General features: G+C 37.1%; 1 protein-coding gene across 2 annotated transcripts; it reads right to left on the bottom strand.

Moving 5' to 3' along the window:
• Nucleotides 1-3621: 3621 nt before the first annotated feature.
• Nucleotides 3622-23174, bottom strand: LOC137399936 (uncharacterized). Of its 2 annotated transcripts, none has more exons than XM_068086201.1 (8): nucleotides 23079-23174; nucleotides 21570-21778; nucleotides 21329-21414; nucleotides 20533-20725; nucleotides 19407-19522; nucleotides 15275-15434; nucleotides 14471-14518; nucleotides 3622-4281 (listed from the first exon to the last, which is right to left on the bottom strand). In XM_068086201.1, the coding sequence occupies exons 1-8, from the start codon at nucleotides 23102-23104 to the stop codon at nucleotides 4001-4003; spliced, it is 1119 nt and encodes a 372-aa protein (XP_067942302.1). In that variant the 5' UTR covers nucleotides 23105-23174; the 3' UTR covers nucleotides 3622-4000. The 2 variants fall into 2 exon arrangements, with proteins under 2 accessions (XP_067942302.1, XP_067942303.1); XM_068086202.1 differs by having other exon boundaries at nucleotides 4035-4199.
• Between the last annotated feature and the right edge of the window lie 319 nt (nucleotides 23175-23493).

The following is a 23493-nucleotide window of genomic DNA, read 5'->3' as shown; positions in this document are numbered from 1 at the left end:
TAATTTAACACTTCAATGTGCACGAAGCTGAAATAATAACCTATTAGCTATTGATGCTCTGTTCGTAATCAAACCTTGTATGGTTTAATTAGTTTTTCTTTTCTTCTTATTACATTGTCACTATATTTGTAGTTTTTTCAAAGAATTTAATTTACCTTTAAAAATGTATTTTGTAGTTTAAGGCGTAATTAGGTAAACACAGAATCTTAAATTGTTGCCAAATGAGTCTGGCACAAATTTAGTTTCTTTGCACATTTTTGGATAACTTTATTAAAAATGACTTTTTATGTAAAACTACAAATATTAATTGTGCCAGACTGCTTTTTAATAGACAGTTAAAGGTCATTCAGATGCAAGCACCCTCAGATATTGCTCGCTGCAGTTCTAGAACAGTGAATTTTCAGTTCTAATGTATCTTTTTCCCAGCACTTGGTTTAGTAAAAGTTTTTTCGTTTGCTAAATATGAAGAAAGCTTGGCATTTCTATAGTGTGATTAAACATGTATTTATGTATTCTGTATCCTGAGTATCTCTCAAGAGATACGCTACATCAAGTGAGTGACAAACTTCTTTTTCATTGTATAAACACTGATCTGATCTCCTTCAAAACACGGATTCTACAATACTGCAAAACCTGATAGTTTGTGTTGTGATATATCCATGTGGGCAAATAGCATTCCCCATAGAAAATAAGTTTTTTTCTAAAAACATGATTGTTAGCTGATAGCAGTACATAACATACCTGTTTAAAATGCAGCAACATTTTTATTCTCTTTTGAGTGTTAAGGGTGCATATTCTCAAAATCTGTAGAGCATGATTTGTGCAGCCCATTGTTTGATGTACAGGTTTGCTATGTCAACTTGAGTTACTGACCTTTAATATGCATTCTCAAACTGATGCGGTTAGATTTGCCTAATGTGTTACATAGTTTCACTCTCTTTTTCCTATGCTATTATCATTAATGTTTAGTGGTTTAAAGTAATGTGACTGAAGCCTGCCAACCGCCATGTCATCAAGTTGCCTTAACATCAGCCAGCTACAGCTGTACCTGGTCCGTAGGAAAACTACTACAAAGACTACTAGGTGAAAAAAACTGTTTGCTCTCAATGGAGTAAAAGAAGAAAGTGCTAGCTCTGTTGAAAACTGATCAACCAAATGTTTGCTAGTTCAAAAGAAGCTACATGGTATTAATGATGCTTACATAGTACATGTAAGCAAGAAGAGATTCCAACATGAGTTTCTTTAACTTTTAGATTGCTCTGTTTATATTTAACACCTTATTACGCAAATAGATTTTTACATTTCTCAAACAAATGGCTGGATCTAGTAAAAGGTGAAGGGCTAATGCAAATCTTTCACACTAGCTGCAGAAGCTGGATATTTTAAAATCTCTGCCGCATTCGAGCCATGGAACTCCTTCATACATTTTTAGCAACTGATTTTAAAGTAGCAGTAGAGAAGAAACCTAAGGAGACCAAGTAGCACAGAGTGAGAGAAGCCAGTACCAGGGCAGCAATAAGGGGTGGCAACAGTAACACTAATTAATAGTTGCACAAAAAGTAACCAATGCTAGTGACCCTAGCATCAGCCTATCTGATCAACAGACCATACTAGGAGGTCCAAGGAGGGCTCAGGCTCAGGCTCAGATGATCTGAAGGGCTAGAAGTCAAGCAAAGAGAAAGAATTTTCCTATTGCTACCAACCAATTATAGGTGACTCTATGAAGCTTGAGTACAGCCTAATGAACACAAACCATGTTGTAGTAATGAATGATCAGGGAGACACACGCCGATATACATCTGACATTGCAGAGAAGCTATATCAGAAGAGTACTTTTCACCTGCCTTAAAAGTAGCAGGTCTAATTTTAGCTGCCCTCAGGCTGCTGTTCCAGGGCAGATATAAGAAAAAAACAATACAGACACATTTGTCAGATAATTATTATGCCTTCTAAAAATGCTAGGGGTCAAACCATCTAGTTTCTCATGAATGCTGAGTAGACTACAAACATGTTTAGCAAGCAGATGTTTGACGGATTTGCAAAAGCCTCCCAAACTCAAATAGTGGAGAGCAACAGCCTCTGTCTTTTGGTTGATGAAACCCGGCTAGCATTCTTCAGAGTGATCCCGCTGCCAATACAGTTAGAAGATGTAAAAACTGAAAAAGGCTTTGTACTGAACTACATCAGCGAGTATGTCAGATGTGTCATTCTTTGTGGTTCATCAAAGCTTGAAGGTATTTTCAAGGAACATGGTTTTTGAGGCTAAAATGATGCAGACATACCCGCTGTTGTAAACCTAAACTTGTACGGTATTACAGCTTATGAAGATAGAATTAATGCTTGATTTCATTTCAGATGAGCCATTTTGATTGTTTTGGCTAATATTATTTTTTTTATCAGAAAGGTTTTGCCTAATTTAGAAGCTCAAATAAATGAATATAGTATGAGCAAAAATATTACCCTTAGTAATATCCGTGACAGTTTTTGTTGCTAATAAATAATTGATAAAGTATTTCAATTGATTTTCCATTGACTTATATATGGAAATTTCCATCTAATGATGGTTTTTGAATCACCATTTTATACCCAAGAATATTTTTGTGAAAAGATCCATAATGAATCAAGTGTCTAATGGATCATATAAAATATTTATATGAAATAAAGTACTGTATAGCTCACCAACAAGTGGTTGTTAATTTATTTGATTTTTGCAGATAGCTAATCTGATTAATGCAATCAATTATTCTGTGCAAAATTCTCTAGTGAAGCTCTCAAAGCTGTCATCTAAAATAGTATAAGACATTTGTAATTCAGGTAGGTTCGATTTATGTATAATGGATAAAGGTTTAGTTGCCTAAAAAATTGATACTAGTTTTTAAAAAAGTTTGACCTCACTGCCCACAGAAATTTCACACTTACAGGCAATCACATAGAAGATTTTAAACAGGAAATAGGGAAACAAAATGACCAAAGTTATATTTTTGAAGCAGGTAATCTTTCTTTAAAACTATTACCTACAAATAATATAATGGAAAATGGTCTTCATGAAACATATTTGATTTGAATTGAACTGCATGCGCTTACTTTAATACAAACCTATCATTATATAATACTTAACTTAGTCCCATTATTATATTATTTTAGCTCAGCCCAGATTGTCCTGATTTTGCTGAGCTGGCCCAAATCAGCTTAGTACAATCATTGACTTGAGAGTTACATTTGGCACCAGAATCTCTTAGCAAATATTTGTATAAAAGGTACAGGCAAATTGAAAAGAATCAGAGCTAATTTTTTCTTACTTGTGAACTATTTGAATGTCTTGTAATAAGATCATAAGCGTAGAAAATACATGTACTAAACTCCATGCACGCTGAGTTATATGTTGCATGGGGAACGGGAGAAGATGACAGCACAAACTCTTTACACAATGACTCTGGTTAGGAGAACATTGAGCAGAGACAATTTGAAACCGGTTACTTTTTAGGCTGCACTAGATTTGAGTTTACGTGGATCTATGGTATGAATATCTAGTTTAATATATGCGTTCTTCTGAATGAAGTTGCAGTAATATTTTTTATTTAAGCAAAATATTATTATATTAGCACAATATATCAAGTCAGTACTATCAAGCAAAGCTAATAATTGGAAGTTTTCATTCACAGCACGTGAAACTATAAAATTTTGCTAAAAGTTTAATACCATCTTTTGATGCGAAACGATAAACAGCAATTCTAAAATGTTTAAGATTGGTTCCAATAACATTAACCGCAGAAGGTTTATCTGGATAGTTAGCTAACTGTATTATGACTACAAAAATTAAAGGAAATAGCTAAATTTTATGAAATGCCTTTAAACAACACCTTCAATATACTCAAGTATATACTTTGCTGGTAACTGAATCCATGCTTGATCGTGAAGATTATAAACATCTAGCAATTGGATCAAATGAGTTAGAAAAATAGATGAGTACTTTTGTCTTTAGTATCACATCCAGCTGCCACTAATTATTCAATGTTGCATAGACCCTTTCATTTTCACCATTTGATCCAGTGTCTATTGGCGTCTCATAAATGGCCTCAAGTTTCAATGGTGCATTTACATACTGTTGGCCTTGGTTTGTAGTTGAGGTCATTGAACTGAGGTTAGACAAACGATCTTTTGTTTCCAGCTCACTTACAGGTGTCCGAATCCTTTGGTGTCTTTTGTTGACGATGAAATAGACCACACCAGAAATGATGGTTACGCTCAGAAGGATTATGACAACAATGCAAGCAGTCAAAGCTAAAAAATAACAAATAAAAAACAATATTAATTTGGAGCGCTCAGTGATTGTAATAATTTGGTTGGAAAATAAAAACATTTAATTTGAGCAACATCAGACTTGCATCTTGGGAGAAGTCAAATCCCTCCAAACTTTTAAAAATTTGCCACAATTTTCCGTTCTCTACGCAATCTTTAACGGACACAATCAAGAAAGCCTAGAATAATACTTTTAATTGCAAAATACAAATTTTGCACTTTGAACTTTGTTGGCATGACATAATATGTGACAGACACCATGATGACTGCCATACTAGCATCAATAATGATCTGTGTACATTAGTTCTAACCAGATGTGCCAAATCAGTGTACCAATCAGATTAGCTCTTACATGTGTGGTGCAAGCTAGCTGAGCGCTTACAAAGATTTTTCACGCTAGGAGGTCATTAATTGGTAGCATGTACAATCAGTCAAGCCCTTGCACAATGTGCATAAGGTGAGTCAGAAACCTTAGCGGCCAGAATATTGGCAATCACATGGTTCTGTTTCAAACCTGTTTCTATGTAACAGCGTAAACCAATCAAATTAATTCTTTCACAGGATGTTAGACTAGAAACTTAAAGTTCCATTTGTAACAGTTTTTAAGTATCTTTATCTATTTCCTTCACCATAATAACAAATTGTATTGGAACAATATTGCCAAAGATCACTATATCTCAGTTGTTGGTAGGTCATGGATGACTGGAATGCAAATGAAAAAATTATGATGCTAATTATTATTTTCCAGTTATTTTGAGTTATGAAATAATAATGAGTGCACGCTCAAGAGAGATGATAAGAATATAAATACTTTTGTGAGTCATTAAAATCGTATGACTTTTCATAGTTTAAGAAATAATAATGGTGAAATACTGTTGTTTTTTGTTTGAAGACATTTGCTGTTGGTTGCCTGACTTTTTTACTAAAGTTTTACTAAACATCATTGTACCTATGATCACATTTACATATATTTATTAAAAGTTTAAAAACTTTGAATTGTTGAATAAATTGCCCATGGTTACCGACACACAGTAACAAAAAGTGTCAGGGTTCAAAGGGCTGAAGGCAGCACAGCTGACTTGCCGTAATATTGTGGGTCAGACTTGATGAACAGCTTGGAAGGCCGCCCTGATAGATTAAGGAGTATCTGACCTTCAAAAACTTATGTTTTGGGGCCAGAGCAGTGCAGAACTAGTTAGGGTACAAGAGTAAGAATGGCCCAATTCTACGAAGAATTTTGCCCTCTATAAGTTAGAAGAGTGAATCATCCAGTTTCTGATCAACACCAGGCGCACTACAAACTCACTGAGCAAAAAAGCGTTGAACAAGCTCCCTTAAGATGTATGTGACTTATTGAAGAAGAGTGACAGCTATGATCTCATAGCAAATAGAACCTAGCGGCATTTGACGGAGTCAAACAACTGACCATAGGTCTCCCCGATGTAAAGACAGTCACTTCAGTGAAGGTGCCATCCTTGGGATGATGTTCTTAGTGGCACACCAGTGCACATGAAAACTCCATCAACTCATGGTTTCTGCAAATAGTCAGCCTCTGACCTGCACAAACAGACATAATCAGTTGTTTACTTGCAATGTCCATGTTGTACCGCATATGGTGCTGTCAGCCAAGACCATGATGGCTATTCTGTGTCAAGTGACCACGAAAGATCACTGGTGTTAGGGGATAGAGGGCTGACCGGTTGGGCCGCCATTGGCTACAAGCTTGAACCCGCCTAGGCCAATGGAAAGTGTAGTCACGCGATGCCTCAACCTCACGGACCAATCCCTACACCTTCGAGCAGGGATCCCAGATGGCACGCACACAAGAGTGGTAGATCACCAAATGAATGTCAAACCACTCAATTATGGCTCAGGTGTCACACCCACCAGTGCAAGTTAGCTGGATATAAGGGTGACAGCTCCACTCGTGGATTTGTTTGCAACAGCGTAGCAGAACTGCAGACAGCTGGGGCAGGTTGCGCAGCTGGCATAATTGCTGACACGCTTCCAAGGTACATTTTGCATCAATGATGAAAATGCAGACAGGCTTTTGACATGGAGCATTTTATTCTGCTGAAGAAAGGCACTCGGTCTATCAGAAGACCTTTTCATTGGTTAAAAGTTGAGAAGAAGGTAGATGCCAAGTGTCAAGCTTGTAAGCGGCTAATCAAGGAGCTCATCAAGCTAGCTGGAGGTGCTTGGAGCTTTTTGCTGATGTTGATCTGGAAAAAAAGATGGCAAGTAGTGGTTCCGTGTCAACTATTATAAGCATTCGAATATCGTCACCAAGCATGATGCCTACTCCTTTTTTCAGATTGATAACAGTCTCCATGCAATGGCCGACATCAAGTACTTCAGTTTCATTCATAGGGCCAGTAATTAACCTAATTACTATTTAATCACAGGGTCATTGGCTACTAGCCAAGGGAGTCAACGTTTGCTACTCATTCCTGACTCAGGAAGTGGAAGGTCTTGCCCTTTGATCTTACTTCTGTGCCTAGTCTCTTATAGAGACTAATAGAGCATTGCTACCGGGCTTGCATTAGAAGATGTTGCTGCTCTATTTGAATGACATCATTGTCACTGCCCTTGTCATCAATACCTGCCTATAGCAGTTAGGGGATGTGTTTCAGCATTTGAAGAAAGCCAAGCTGAAGTCTTTCAAATATGAGCTGCTCCAGTCACAAGTGCGTTGTCTAAGTCAAGTGGTTAGCACTGAGGTTGTATCTACTGATTCAGAGAAGAGTAGTACCGGCAGTATATACTTAGTTTCACTACCAAATCTCAGACTGTGCACCAGCTGACTGACAAGGACAAAAAGTAGACTTGAGGAAAAGAAGAGCAGACTATCTTCGAGGAGCTGAAAGAGCATTTGCCATTGCTTCCTGTACTGAGCTGCCCTTATCCGAGCCTGTCGTATACCCTATATATGGACACCAACATCTTCAGAAAGGGTGCTGTGCTGTCACAGGTATAAGATTAGACTAAGAAAGTTGCTTTTTTCTAAACAATTTCCTAGGGTCCGCAGCCAAGTATTATTGAGTAACCAAAAATGAGCTGCTTGCCTTGGTGCATGCCATAAAGGGTTTCCGGCCTTCCTGTATGATCAGTCACTTTTTCCTAGTACAGATTACTCTTCTCTCTTAATGGCTGTGCTGGCAGGAGCCCTCAAACCAGGTGGCCAGGTGGCATGAGATTTTAGCTGAGTTTCAGTACACCCAGAAACATTTAGTCAGAATACAGTATGAAAATGCTAAAAATTCAGCTGACAGCCCTGCAAAAACTGTCGCCAATATTAGCTCATCAAACTGAGAGACGGAGGACTGACTCACAAGGAACTTGCCAAAAAGGGCCAGATCTTGTTGGAGGGTTTTGAAAGCAGCCCGACAGCTAAGAACGTGAGCAAGAAGGTAAGTTGAATGGGCCCTTTGGCTGCCATGGCAGCAAGGGTTGCTGGCCCAGGACTACTGAAGCCACTTTGGGACAGCTCGAGTAATGACTTGAGAAGACACTGAAAAGCGGCAAGGCTAACTGCAACTGCTGACAATAGATCGGTGGCCACCAAGGACCATGCCATTGTTTGAGCAGGAAAACTGACACAAAAACAGCTTAATCTGGGAGAACAGAAACTCTGACAGCAACATAAAGTCCAATAATTTTTTTGGCAGCAACTAAATTGGGTACTGGAAGCTCGGACATCCCCCTGTGGTCAAGATTGATAGTGAATGGTTTGTTCATCAGCCATCAGAGAAACAACCATTTGACAGACTCATATTTACTGGAGCGCCAATTCCAAAAGTGACCAACGGCATGCGAGTTGGTGCTCAGTTCAACGAGATACAGTTTAGAGAGCTTTAGCAGACTGCTGTTGGGTCTGTGAAGGAAGGGCCAGCCAAACTGACGATAGTGGTTCAAAATGGAAATGCCACTCACCTTGCACCTCTGGTGCAGCAGCTGACAAAGCAGTTCCACTAGTTTTCTAAAATGTGAGATGACACGTGAAGCTCGTGCCAATAAAACACTTTCTATATCAAGGCTGTGGAGACTAGAGACGCATTTAGAAAAACTGTCCCTGAATCCTCTCTTACCTGTCTTACTGTTGCCTTGCCGGTGAAAAAGCTAAGCTCGGGTAACGGTTTGGGGCTGCGACAGTAGTGCTACTACTAGTTGCACTAATGCTCACAATCATTCAAGCTCCGATGAAAAGTGCTTTGATTAGCAGCTGCTGACAAGTTGTGCCGAGCCAGACTAGACTCCAGGTGACACAGAGATTTTCTGCCATAACTGCTAAAAACTAAAAATTTGAAGCAAACTTCTGCCATAGCACCCCAGGATGTGAAGGCGACACAAGAGTTTTATGCCATGTTCACCTGAGACGGAGATGTGATGAAAAGGTTCTTAGCCATAGCCACTCACAATTACTACAAGTCTTATGAAAGCTGGAGTTTGAATGCATAGGCCCAGCCTGGTGGAAGAAGTGCAGTGCTGCAAGAGGTGCGCTTTGGCACCAGTCATGGGAGACTAGACCTGCGACTGGCTAGAAGACTGCTTTAAAAAAACAGTGGTGGCCCATACTGCAAAGGCCTATATGCACATGCACATACAAACTACAGTCATATAGACCTAGGATCTACTCCAGCAGACTCAGGACTGTCTAAGCCAAATATTATTGTTTCCAGGAACACGGGTTGTGCCATGCTGATTTGAGCTTAAGCTCCGGTCCGGCCCTGTTCTATAAATTACTTCCTTTCAGGACACTTAGATAGGTTGTTCATCCAGTTATTGTTTAAAACTGTGCTTGCACCAAAAACTTGCCAGACCAGCAAATTTTTAATTGGTTCACTCGGAGAGCAAAGAGACCAGTTTAATGAAATTGACAGCCAAAGCCTTTTTGCTGATAGGATGAGACCGCCATTCTACAGAGTCAAATTTTTGCCATTATGGCTTTAAGATGTAAAGACTGAGAAGGTGTTTGTGGTGAGCCACACCAGCAAGGATGACTTATTGTGGATGCCATTCTCTTTTATGCCATTTTTGGGATGTCATACAGGTGTCTCATCTGAGTGTTATCGATTTTAAACAATTTGCGGTTTCTGTTACTAGGCGACCGTCAACTTGCACAGACAGACACCATCAGCTGTTACTTAGCAAGGCGCAGATAGTGAAAGACACGATAGTAACCACACAAATTGAAATGTCATTACATTTTGGGTAAACACTTGACACTACTGCTCATTAGGACTGGTAGAAGGTTGCCCTGGACATAAAATGTCCTTTACCAACAAGAAGCATAGCCACATGGTGCTTTAATCTCACAGACTAACTTCTGATGCTCTCAGCTGGCTCTATTGTCAGCATGTACGCTGAAGTAGAGGACCACTGAGTGGATAAGGAATCATTCTTTTCCAACCAAGGTTGCAAGACCTGAATTGTGAAAAAACTAGAAGCAGAGTTCCTAATGATCTGGAATATCTGTTCTGAGCAACATAATATTTTGGTGCCGTGTAAAGCTGAAGGGTTTGCAAAGTCACTAAAACGTTACTAAGCCACATTCAGTGCGAGAGAGAGAGAGAGACATTGCCTGAAGCTCTCTGATTGAAGCACTATATTTCACCAAAAGATGAGTCCTATGCATACAATTTTTTGTTTACTTATATGAAAAAAAGAGGCCAAGGTGGTATTTCAGAACAAGAAACTTTTTAGCAAGGCATTCAACGAGTTTGCTGGAGGCTCCCTGCAGTTCATCACTTGTGTCTGCATAAAAAATTGATAAGAATAGGTGGATATTTCTAGCCTGCTGCCAGCTGAGTAGAATGACAGAAAAAGGATGCTTAGTTTCTCTCTCAGGTCAGCAAAAGCCTCGGTGCTCTGTTAAGCGGCAATTTCTTGAGCGCACTGCCAGATGGAAAAGTATGGCAGCATTTAGTCAATGGCAGCTAGATTTGGTCAATCTCTACTGGAAAATGTTTTTAGAAGTAGGCGCTTTCAAGAATCCGTGTTTGCAACTCGTTCCGATTAATGAAATTGGTTTCATTTTTTCAACAAGTTCACTTCTCAGCAATCGCTTCCTAAAGGATTACAGAACAAATGTTGTATGGCATTCATTGGCAAGTGTTGCTACTCTGACTGACCAAAATCCTAGTCACTGCACTAGACTTTGGCATTCATCTGCACCAGTTAAAAGAAGTGTTTTAGCAGCTGCCAAGAGGTGAGCTCATGCAAGTGAAGTGCAGTCTCCCGGTCAAATGTGTGCTACGAAGGTCATGTAATAAGCATAAGAGATGTGGCATAATTCCTGAGCATGATAGATTACCACTGTCAAAAAACTTAAGCTTTACCACCACACTTGCACAGGCTTACAAAAAATAAGACAAGTTGAAATAAAAAGAGGAAAGACAAGATGCCTTTGATTGTATGAAACAACGCATCTCCTATGCATCGGTTAAAGGATACCCCATATCGAGTCAGCCTTTTCTCCTAGATAGGATTTTGAGAAAATGTTGAGTAAAAGCAATGCTGACCTAGGTCCTGAGCAAATTAGAATAAGTGGTTGCGCATTTTAGCAAGACCTTGTCATTTGCTAAAACGACCACTGCACCGCATGGAGGAAGTTGCCAGCTGTAGTTTAGGTCATGAAGCTGCTTCAATTGTATCGGTATAGCGCAAAGTTTGTGATCCAAACCAAATACGTTTCACTCCGCTGGCTGTGCAAAAAGATAAAGCTGTAGAACTAGGTAGCAAGATTGTTGGCAATATTGAGGAGTTTCAATATATGCCAGTAATCAAAGCTGAGTTATGCCATAGAATTGGTGATAGGCAAAAGTTGCAGATCTGGGAAGACTGTTGGCAGATCTGTGAAGACCACTGGCATCGGGAGCTCATCAGCTTCAGGAATGGCAGAGTCATCTAGAAGGAACTCTAGGGTTTAGTGACACGGCTGAGAAAAGATACGAAGTGACATTGGCAAAGTGCTGAAACAAATGTGAACAACAGGATGAGGATCAATGGCTGCCATGTATTGAGCAGTCTCACAGAAAGAAGACTTTACTAAGGAGTCACTGAAGCTGGAGGGGAAAAGATTGGGCAATTGCACAAAATCTGGCCATTTTTATAACCTAGCCATGACCAGCCCGAATGGAAGGCAGTCTGTTTCTCAGCTGTAAAAGAAGCTACTATGTGGCAAACACATCTCTTTTGCCTACTCCAGGGTGGATAGAACAGCCAGTCATCTCCCTTTATGTGGTACTGAACAAGACTGACAGCGACTGTAAAAAAAATGGTCAAAAGTTTCATCAAGTGTCGAAATTTGAAGTGTGGGGTGACAAAGACAGCTAAAAAACACGCAAAGACTGCAGGCCAGACACCCCTGGAAAAAGTAGCAGTAAACTATGTAAAACCTTTGCCCAGGACACTAAAAATGTGATGAGTAAATATTGGTATTAACAGACTTTATCCAAATTATAAAATCCTGTATAGTTGTTATGCCTGGTAGTGTTGTATGGTATTGCTGTATCAAGAGGATCACTTCATCCAAAGGATAAAACGATCCTATTGATGATTTTGCCTTCCCAGAAGCCGTAGCGCTAGCAGCAGCTAGAGTCTTAAGTGAAGGAGTTGTTGCTACGTTTGCTGGTTGCTACAGATCCGCACCGATCAGAGGCACCGTTCGATAGTGCAGAACAATACATCAAAAACAAATGCCCGAAAAACGATGCTTTAAAGAATTATGACACAGCACGGAAGATCTTCCATACAATAGGAGCGTAGAAAAATGACACAAATGCATAAAATGTCAATATTCCTGGACAGTGAGCCCGGTTACAAATCTAAAATAACTTACACTAGTGGTGACCTGGCAAATTCTTCAACCGGCTCAGAAAATCAGACTGCTGGATTGGTATGATGAATGAGCTTGCTTTAATTTTACGCCCCCTAAATCTGTACAATTCAGTTGTAGCAATATCAAAATAAAAAAGGCGTCTGGCTAAAAACTTATCGGTGGGACAGTCATATCTGCTCTGTAGCACCAATGAGTCAGTTTTGCATCAAGCCTTTTTATATATTACCTTAGCATGCTGATCACAGCTTGGACACCTGCAGCTATAGAGTCTCAGAAAGTGAACTAAATTATTCTCTCAAAAATTTTCCAAACAGTTACGACCCTTAAAAGCAGGTGTGTTAAAAGCCATGGTTTAAACAGGCAAGGTCTATACTAAGAAGAGGGGTCTGTAGCCGGGTGTCAAATCACGATTACAACAGACTCATACAAGGTAGTAGGGTTTTCTCAGAAGAGATAACTGGAGACATGTAATGTTATGGTCAAGGTGCCTCCAAGATTGACCCTGCTTCTAATGACAGAGATGGTCATGTTTAGTCATACCTGACCTCTACTACAAGCTGATCGAAACTGGCTACTGGATAAAAAGATCAAGAAGGAGCTGACGGCCAGCCCAGCTGAAATAACTCATTGCCACTTGACATTAACTATAGCTGTGACAGGTTTAAAGAGGTAGGAAAATCTTAATATTTTGCCTCGGCCTGAAACTCACAAATAAATGCAGAAACTAAACCGGAGGAGCCGACTTCTAACATGTTACCGGCTGACACAAAGTTTTTAGTATTGCAGCGGCAATGAGTGCGTGAGCCTATGGCAAAAAAGCTATTGTTAAGGTCAATATATTTATAGCACAAGAACCCTGAAATTGAGTAAAGGTTACTCTGAAGGACAGGTCAGAAACTCTTGGTCTCCTTCAATTTGTCAGGAGTGTTTGGATGAGCTGGCAATATGTTCTCTAGCTTATTGTCATTGTTGTGTGCCTTTTCAGGCTGCAGCTTGTGTGATAAGATACGGTCATGTGACAATGAGAAAGCATGGAGTTTTGGGTGTGTGAAGAAGTGGTGTACCATGTAAATTAGGCAAAGTTGCAGCCATTCTTGAAAGCATGAGGATGGCGTGGAAGGGTTTCTATGAAGCCATGTTTCTCAACCCTCACTATGCCTTGCTGGATCCGCAAAAAGCAGGCTGTGAGGCAAGACACAGGGAACTGGAGTGAGCCTCAAAAAATGCGATAGAAAAGGCAGGCCAACTCATCAAGCTGCCAGAAACCAACTCTGCTCTTAGAGACTTTTCACCATCAACTCGGCAGCTCACAGAGTAGTCAGCTACCATCAGACCAGTTGTTTCAGACAGCCTGCCACTAATGTTGGGCTGTTGTCATGATCACTTAGCCAGATCTTGGAGTGCTGGGCAGCCGGCCAGTTGTCATACATTCAGCAGGAAAAAAAGGCCTAGTATCTATTGGAGGTTAACTGGCACTGAATGGAGTTAGCTAAAACACCACCAATCCGGCTCATGGCTTGGAGAATAGAAAAAATGCTAACCAACAGATAAGGTGCTTGGAGTATGAGACTAGACAGCGCAGGCTTTTGGTCCAATGGATTGTCCATATTGTATATCTATTAGTGAGCGTCCCTTCCTGGTATATAATGAGTTGAAAGGTCTAACACCAGAAAGTAGATGAGTTCAAAACCAAAGAAGCAACCACGGCTGGCCAGCTGTGCCTAGGACAAAAGGGTCTAGGCCACATAGAGCTTAGGCAATATGATACTGAGCTGGCTCTGGACCTGGCTGAAAAAATGGTCAACCACTAGAAGTAATGGACAACCAGGCTGTCCACCAAACCAGCAGACAAAGAACCAATCTGCTACCGAGTCGTCATATGAGAAAACCAACTTAGCGCCAAGCTTTCACCAAAATGATTGACCTGCAACTGACTTGGCCATCTCGAAAAAAAGGCTGAGCCTGCCACTGCAAACCATACATGTATATAAGAAGCACAACAGGCAGAGGTTAATAGAGCAAGAGAAAGCCTCGTTTTATGCAGTTATTTGCTGCAGACACATTGACTGTATTTTATTATATATATCTATGCAAAAATATACTGCACTTTATAATCTAAGTGGTTTGGTGCCTTATAGAGTAGTAAAGGTAGTGGTGTATCCTTTACAATACGCTACTTTTTGTCTTTTCTATAATGTGGTAATACAAATAGGTAAGCTTTATTTTTACTTTTTAAATGACAAGACTATAATATGAAACACTTTACTTATATTACAACTTTTCAAAATCTACCATAGGAGATGCCTTGAAAAACTTTAGTGGCAAACATACCTGGTGATAACTTGTTTGAAGAATGGGATGAGGTATTTTTTTCGGATTCTGCAACAACAAAGCTCAGAATGACTTTTATTAAAATGTTAGATACAAAAGCGATTGCCCAAAAAAGTACGGCACGAACCAAAATTTTATTCTGTTTCATTTTCATTTTTGCATGTACACTCTATCAGAAAAATAAATTATTTATTTTATATAATCACGTATATGTATAGTTTCTAAAAGGCAGTTTTAAAGAAAGATTCTGCAGGAGGGTTATACATGAAAAACTTTAATTGATATGTTACTGCCAAGGCAATTGGAGCATGAATACAAAAAACTAATTTTTTTATTATGAATCAAGTTAAACACCACGCTAAGGAACCTTAGTAATTTTGAATAATAAGCATGTTTTATCATTTAAATTTTTAAGTGGTTTAACAGAGTTACAAGTATTCATTACAAAATTTATAAATATGGCCATTATTAGCATTAAACGAGCTTATGACTGAACACTCAATCATAACCTGACAACCATTATTGCTAGGCAGTACTGCCACCAGTAGGTTTTGAGTTTAACGCATAATATATTTAGGAACACGTTAAGGGAAACGTTCCAGATTCCAAATTGAGTGCAACGAGCATAAATTAAACATGTATGGTGATGTGCAGTCATCGCATAAATATTATTGTAACTGTATCATTCTGAAACTTGTTAATAATGTATATAGCGCATATAGCTATTGCCTTCCCCTTTTAGTACCTACTCCATTATACCTTATGTGTATATTTACGAGATAAATTACTGACAACAAACGTCACCTTTCTTTAGTGTTATTGCAGTTGCTGTTAGCTCATCACTCTGAAGGTTACCATTTAAAGCTCTAAGTTTGCATCTAACTATAGTGGATGGTTTGTGGCCACACGAGGATGCTGATAAGTCCTTGGCAGTAACCCAGCTCTCTTCCTCTCCACAAGTAACCTGCAGAAGGAAGGCCTAGTTTCACAGGGCTGCAATTGAATAGAGACAATGTAAAGTGGATAAAATTTATCATGATCGATTGCTGCAGTTGTAGAAAAATAGTTTAACTAATTTGACTTTTAAAATTTTGGTCAAATAGTTTGATTTAGTTTAAACGCCAAAACATATTTGAACAATTTAAATAATGTAAGCATAAATTTTAAATAATGTAACGGTAGCTCACATTATTGTACAAAGTGTAGGGTGTTACATGAATATCTAGGCTTATATAATTATTGTACAAAGTGTAAAGTATTACATGGATATCAAGGGTTATCTCGTTATTGTACAAAGTGAAAGGTATTACATAAATATCTAGGGTTATATAATTATTGTATAACGTGTAAGGTATTACATAAATATCTAGGGTTATATAATTATTGTACAAAGTGTAAAGTATTACATGAATATCTATGGTTATATAATTATAAATCAGTAATATAAAAGGAGACAAGTACTATTAGCAGGACTGGCTATATATCGGACAGCAAATCCATGTTTACTGAAAAACATCAATCAGGAGAGCAGAACATGTTAATTGAGCCACTGAACTGCGATGTTGTTTTTTTCAGACAGGAGATTTTTGGCTTGTGGTGTCATAGGCAGATAGCTCATTTAGCAGCACAGGGTGTTGATTGATTGCTGGCACCCAGGTGTTGGCAGAAGAGACTTTTAATTACTTAGTTGTAGATATTTTGCTATGGGTGTGTAATGCTTTGGTAGTAAAAATCTCTGGCATAGTAGAGGTTGGTGTGCCAACTGTTGAATGTTTCCTCGCATGATGTAAAAAAACTTTACTTGATGTGATTATATAAGTTTAGTTCACTTGATTTAAGTAAGTAAATGTCGTTCAATTGATTGAATGAATCTAAAGATTTTTAGGTGATTTGATCAGGTAAAGGTAAAATGATATAATTTGGAAATATCTACTACATTTTATGAGATATACATCAAATTTTACCAAAAAACAGATGTGACAAACCTGGATGTCACTGCTAATCAGTAATTAAATAGTTTACAAAGAAAAGTTAAGAATATGAGATACATTTAAAGCCAAGCCTTTCATCTAATCCTACTTGCCAACTAACACCTAAAAAACTTTAAGATGAAGAACTATAAGTTTTGAAAGTGAAATTTGTTTTAAATAAAAATGCTATATTTTTAATAATTAAATGTAATATTGATACTGATGATGTATAAGAATATGCACACTTCTGCATTTGAGGCACAGCAAGGGAAAAGGGCCCTTTTGATACTTTTGTTGATTTAGTCTGGAGGCTTTCAAAGTTGGAAAACTATTGCACACACTTTTTTTGTATTCTCACACTATAATGTCCTTTGACATGTTTTCTTCAAATTCCTGCATAAAAATATGCTCAAAAGCAATAATTAATGACATTTTTATGGGTCTTGCTAACTGGTTGCTAATGAGACTAGTGGGCATCTTGAATAATATCTTGGAAATGCCCATCTAGATTTAATCATTTGGTTTAGATGTTAGAACTATTTTTATGTGCACCAGAACTTTTCTTCTAATGAATATTCAAGTGAAAAAGCTTAGAAACAAAATGGCAAGCAAAAGAAGATGGATAGGATTAGATACTGATATAGAAAATGCACTTAATAGAGAGTTTTTTGGTGATAGTGACTCAGAGAGTGAGTCAACTTCAGAGATTAGTAGCTCTAGCAGTGATGAAGAGGCTCTAGTAACAACAGGAATTGTTTGATCTGCTCATGATGATGGACATCACATACCAGCCCCAGTCTCAACAGGGAAAGAGGTGACACAACCACTATAGACAGAAGAAGCTGTTCAGTCAGAACTGCATGAAACTGCAACTAACAATCAGTCTTGCTGCTCAAAAAAGTGCACAGCCCAATTCACAGTGAGTAAATGTATGGAGATAAATAAACTGGGTGAGTTCGAGAAAAAAAGAAAAGGATGCCTTAATCATTGTCAAGTTAGCCCTCTCAATGAAACCACAGGGCACTATATTTCGCAGTGGTAACAACAAAAAGGCACGGCTTCGAAAGTATGCTGTCAGAAATTACCAATACGATCACCGCTCATTGTTCAAGGCAGCCTTTATTAATATGCGTAGTATATAAGTGAACAAGTTTAAAAAAAAACTCATCAAGCACATCAGGAAAAACTCAACTCAACAAAGTTTTAACTCTTTGGCGTCTGTGATACCGCGACACCATCACAAACCAACTGCATCTATGATGAGAATGAAACTATCGGCATAGATGCAATGCAGAGCCATGGCCCAAATAGTGTGATATCCATGCTTGAGCACTGCCTCGAATCCAGCAATCATGGAAACATAGTCATGTACCCTAATAACTGCAGTGGTCAAATTGAAAACAAGAGTGGGCTAGCCTATTTCGGCTGAAAAATGATTATGAAAAAAAAACTCCTTAATTATCCTACAATTCATGCTTCTTGGGCATACTGGATTTCTAATGGATACTGGCTTCGGATTGGTAAAACTTAAATATCGTAGATAAGACAACTACACAAAACCACATCTAATCGAAACCATCAACCATGCCTCTATGAACACACATGCTAGATAAGTACAAGTGATTGAATTAAACTTTTAGTATAATGTTGGTGCTCTTGTTGGCATAGCAGGTTGAATTATCTTGTGTTGTACTTAAAGCTATACGCTACGATTTGAAAGATCTGTCAAAGGATTTATTAGTTTGATTTTCATGTTAACAATTCTGAGGATTGTAGCTGTCGTAGCTGGGACACCAAACGTCTGAGTACTTTAATCTCCTTTCAGATATTACAAAGATGTATTGATTTTAACTCTATGATGATGAAATGGTAAGTTCAATCATGATCATAGCTCACTCAATTATTTATATACATACATAATCACTGGCACATAAAAAATGAGATAACGTTCAACCTCTATTGACAATACTGGATAGTTTTTGCTTTCCAGTTTTGGATAGTAGTTTTCAATCATCTCACTAACTCTCAATTTGTTCTACAACTGACAATTGATAAACTTGTAGGTTGAAACAGAGATGGGGAGATTCTGACTTCTAAAGCGAGGGATAGCAACAACTGCTCTATACAATTGTGTGCCAGATATCATTCAACCAGGTAGTATGTCAGCTGGTAGACAAGACTATTTAGCCAAACAGGTGGCACCTCTCTTACCCCCCCTCAATACAGAGAATCTATAGAAGCTAGCTGAATTATTTGTGACATTGTAATGCCCATAAACTGTTAGTGATAGAGCCATAGACACTGATAGACTAAATCGATTAATTTCACAGAAGCCCTTGTAATATTTTAGGCCCACTTCAGATAGCTGTATCTTGAAAACTAGTTGTTTTAGAGCTTCTTAATTGAGAGCAATAAACTCGGCATGGTCTAATTAGTCTAAGTGACTTTTTTTCTGTTTTGTTGGCACTCACTAAATTTCTCGTTGCCATGATGATGCTAAACGGTGTAGGAGTTATGATGCTGGTTGATTTTCAGCGCTCGATTTCTCAAATCATTGTTTTACCGAAATACCTAGTCTTGTGGCCGTTTTCTTGTAATGAACTCACTCATAACTGTCAGAAAAATAAAATGTTACATATCATTAGAATCAGCAAAAGATTCTCTATCAGATGGTAAAAAACTAATATCTTCAAAAAGTATCTGATGGGCCCTTTCCCATGGTGTGCCTCATTTACCTAAATGAAGAACTTAGTGTTTAAACTGACAAAATCTTAGATTGCATAAAGACTATTTATGCAATCTAAGAGTGATTATATCTAAAGCATAAAGAGCGACAGAAATGTTAAAAAAATTAATTATTTGTCAACATCTGGCCAGTTTACTGACTAGAAAAAAACCCTAAAATGGCCTGATCATATGCCCACCTTCATGTCAGTAAAAACTGAACTGAAATAATGAAAAATTACTTGATATTCTATGCTCGGTTCTGGTCCTCCTATAAATTCAGGTTTCTCCCATATGATTTCTACACATTCAGAAGTTGTTGCCTGTACAATTATTTTACTGTCACCAAATTGGGGCCCTGAAAAATACAAACCGTTTTTGAGAAAATCTTTAGTGCATCAATAACGAGTGCGATTGTAAATTTGGACACACAAAAAGCTCAAAGATTTTCAATGTACTCGATTTCTGCGATAATATAAAGTACTTGTGCATAGCAAATGCTAACTAGTTTACTACCAAAGTTACAACTGCTTATTTAAGTATTTTGGCAGTTGCATTTGATTACAATGGCTAGCCACTGGTTTAGCAGCAGAAATAAGTTTAGAACTACAGGCTCAACTGTACTCATGCACCTATTGTTAGTTGTCAGGAGAAGTCTAAGTTAAGCTTTTCAACATGATCCGAGAATCACATCAACAGCAAGCAGTTTGCAAAAATGCCTTCACTTAACTAAGGAATATTAATAAAAATTTAGAAAGCTGTAAATTCTGAAAAATCTCAAAACTATTGCAAGCAGGTTGACTTGAAATAAAAAATAACATGTTTCACACTTTCAAATCATTATGAAAGGTATGGAAGGTTGTCTACATTTTCTAACACACATTCAGCTAAATTACCAATACGTTAGCGTCATTTGAACAGACATGAGATCCGAACAGGCTCAATAAACCTAATTGACCAAATATAAACTTTATTAATCGTTCAAGTCACATACAAGTCCATTAAAATATAGGTTTTCTCAAAAAGTTTAACTTAGAGTAATACAAAATTAAGTCAAAAAACATTTTAAAGGAATATTTTTATAATTGATTTTTTTCTGTAGTCCAGCATGGCCCAGTTATTTTTATAAGTTAGCAACTACAGTGTTTAGGCTTTTGAAAGGGCAGTTTAACAGACACGCTTTTAACAGACAAGCCAATCTTTGAAGGCGGTTTTGAGATCAAATTATTTTATGCTAATAACATCTAGGAACGTGTAATCCTAATAGCTTATAATTATTATTTACTCATTGATAACATGTTCAGATGCTGATGAGATAACTTGAGTGGATTGAGAGGTCAATATATAAGACACTCCGCAACAACTTACTCAGTATTGGAGATATCTGATTGCTGACTGATAAGGACCTCAGACCTGCCTCATTCTCTGATGTAACAGTAAATGTAAATTCCTTGTAACCATCTACTAGAAATGTAGCAGATCTATCAGTGGTACTCTGACGGTGTACTCCTGGGCTGGAGTAAGTGTAAGTTACTGATCCACGACAGTTAGATGCAGATACCTAGCATCCATAAAATTATAACGTTAGCCATCCAACTTTATTCATACGACTGCCTAATTTCTAATAAGGATCTATTTGTATATCAAATTAGTTCTTTTACATAACATTTTATAGAAACCTCATTATTTCTCTGACCATAAATTAGTTTGTGTGGTGTGCAATGCTAGTAGAACTTAATGATAATATGCATAGTTTAGTTTAAAAGATTTATTGATAATTTATATTTTATAAAAATCAATGTGTAAACAACCTAGTAGTGTGTGGTCTTGATGCTGTTTTGATAAGCATGCTGGGTTTATCTTTTAGTAGAACAAAACCCAAAATGTTTTTGAACTAAAGGTTAATATTTAAAATGTAAAAATATTTTAGTTCAATGAAACATACAGTTCAACTTTAAAAGCAGTTTGTGCTAGTTTTTGTGTGTCAATAATCAATGTTTCCAACTATACATTTATTTTTTTATTGTAAAAAAGGGCAACACAAAGTAAATTTTAGCACAAATAATTTTCTATGTTCAAGAACTGTATCCAAATTTTTTGTTTTGGAAAGTTTAAAACATACAAGTATATGTTGACACAACCAGTGTTTGTAGGCAAAACTTACCTCCCACTTATAAGTGTAATTCCACCTTTCTCTAACACTATCCATAGTTGAGGTAATTATGTAACGAAGCTCAGGTACCGATGGGTCTAAAGAATAATATATGACTTTATAGGTTAGTTTAGCCTAATAATTAAGTATCTTCAATTTTAGTATCTGAGCAAATAGTGTTAAATTATGGGCTATAATAATAATTCCACTGAGAAACTTTTCAAAACAAACATATAATTTAGTGCTTACGTACCTGAGCAGGCTGAAGTAGAGACCATGAATGTAGGAGAAATCCCTTCACATAGAATAGAATCTTCTAGAAAACAGCTCACAGATATCTCATACTCCTGATCAGGATCAAACCCAGATAATGTTGTTGCTGCTCTTTCAGAGTTTGAATCATGAGTGATATCACCTGATGATGTTATCACGTTACCATCATGCTTTGCTTTTACCTCATACCTAAAATAAGTAGTAGGAAGATCAACTATCAACTATATACTTTATGTAATATTTGTAAATGTAGCATACAGCCAAATATTTGTTGTAGTTTAAATTTTTTTTACAAAAAATTGTAAACCAAACCAAAGCTCTATGGGGATTTTTTGAGCAGAATTTAAATTTCAAACTCTATGGAACAAAGTATTTGAAAATTATTGTGGTAAACACTTTGGGTGCAGAAAAGATGCATAACGCTGACATGTGTAGCCATGTTTTTAGAAAAATGTGTATTTAAGTTGCATGTGTCAAGCTCAGAGTAGCGTTACAATAAATCAATCTTGAACGTTGCAAATAGCTAGTCTCAGATCAACTTATAAAATTCTGCTCATCAAACAAGGTATAGTATGTATTTAATGATAATAGGTCTGATGAAGGCAGGAAATAGTTTATCTTTTGTAGAGATACAATATTAAGATGATTTAAGAAAAACGATTATTAAGAAGCCAATTTTGTCTAAGTTAAAAACAACTAAAAAAAGGTTCTTTAAATTTATGCAAAGATATTTTATAAATTCATTACAGATCAATATAATTTGCCCAGAGTGGAGCTTTAACATAGCAGAATACTGACAACTCAAGGACATGACTATGTTTCAATGCTCAACCGGTTCCTTCAATATGATGTTTCTGAATATGTAGTGAAATTCTTTTCTATTATGTTTGATTTCACCCATAAAACATGAAAATGTTTTTGAAGCTACTAATAAGAACAGCAAATTTTTGTGTTAGCTTTTGAAAAACATTCAACTGAAACACTGATGATGTAATTATCACTTTTAAATGTTTTGGCTTGTTTTACCCTTAAAGTTGTTTAAATTTGAATAAAAAATACAACTATGAATATTATGATTATAAAAACAATGATAAATTATTAGGGCAATCTATTGAAATGCTCTGAACAAGTATTGATAAATTAAACCAAAGTGATAAAAAGGCTAACTCGATGGTACATGGTTTTTACTGCATACTATTCCTAGAGTTACAGCAACCGTTTCTTCAAGGCTACAAAAATAACTATCCCTTTATTTTATTAGATCTGTTTAAACATATGACTTGTCTGGTGAGAAGCAGATCTTTGTAACTAGAAAATTGAACCCACTTTGTCGATACTTTAACAATAATTATCTTGCATCACCTGCTTGGTAAGAAAGGTCTATGCCCTGATTTTCTTGGTGCGCTATTATACTAATTTTATACGAATTATTCGCATTGCAAAAACAAAGTTTTAAACTTACTACATACGACTTTTTTAAAAAACTCACTTAGCTGGTGGTTCAAAGCCCACCATTAACTGGTTCCAAGAAATAAAAGAGATAGTGACACTGGTGTATGTTGAGCTTTCTTTTCTTCCCGCAACCTTTTCTGTAAGCTGTGCAGCCTCTAAAAATATGATATTATTGTATGTGGTTAATGAACAAAAAATAAGATGTAACCTCTTTATATAATATTATTTTGTTCTAAGACCTTGTGTGTTAAAATTGTTAGATTTTGTAGCAGACACCCTTATCAAAACTCATTGTAGCTTATTTGTTTTTATTAGTTGAAAACTTACCATGACTCTCAAGTAGATTCAGCATATAACTTTACATCGTATCAAAACAAGTACTGCATGTAAATGTAAAAACTCATTGCAAGACACTAAATTAATAAAGTAACAATCAGTAAAGAAGTATTACC

The sequence above is a fragment of the Watersipora subatra genome, chromosome 7 (genome assembly GCF_963576615.1).
Source record: "Watersipora subatra chromosome 7, tzWatSuba1.1, whole genome shotgun sequence".
Classification (NCBI taxonomy): Eukaryota; Metazoa; Bryozoa; class Gymnolaemata; order Cheilostomatida; family Watersiporidae; genus Watersipora; species Watersipora subatra.
Note: the sequence above shows the minus strand (reverse complement) of the source record. Positions and strands in the feature narration are given on the sequence as shown.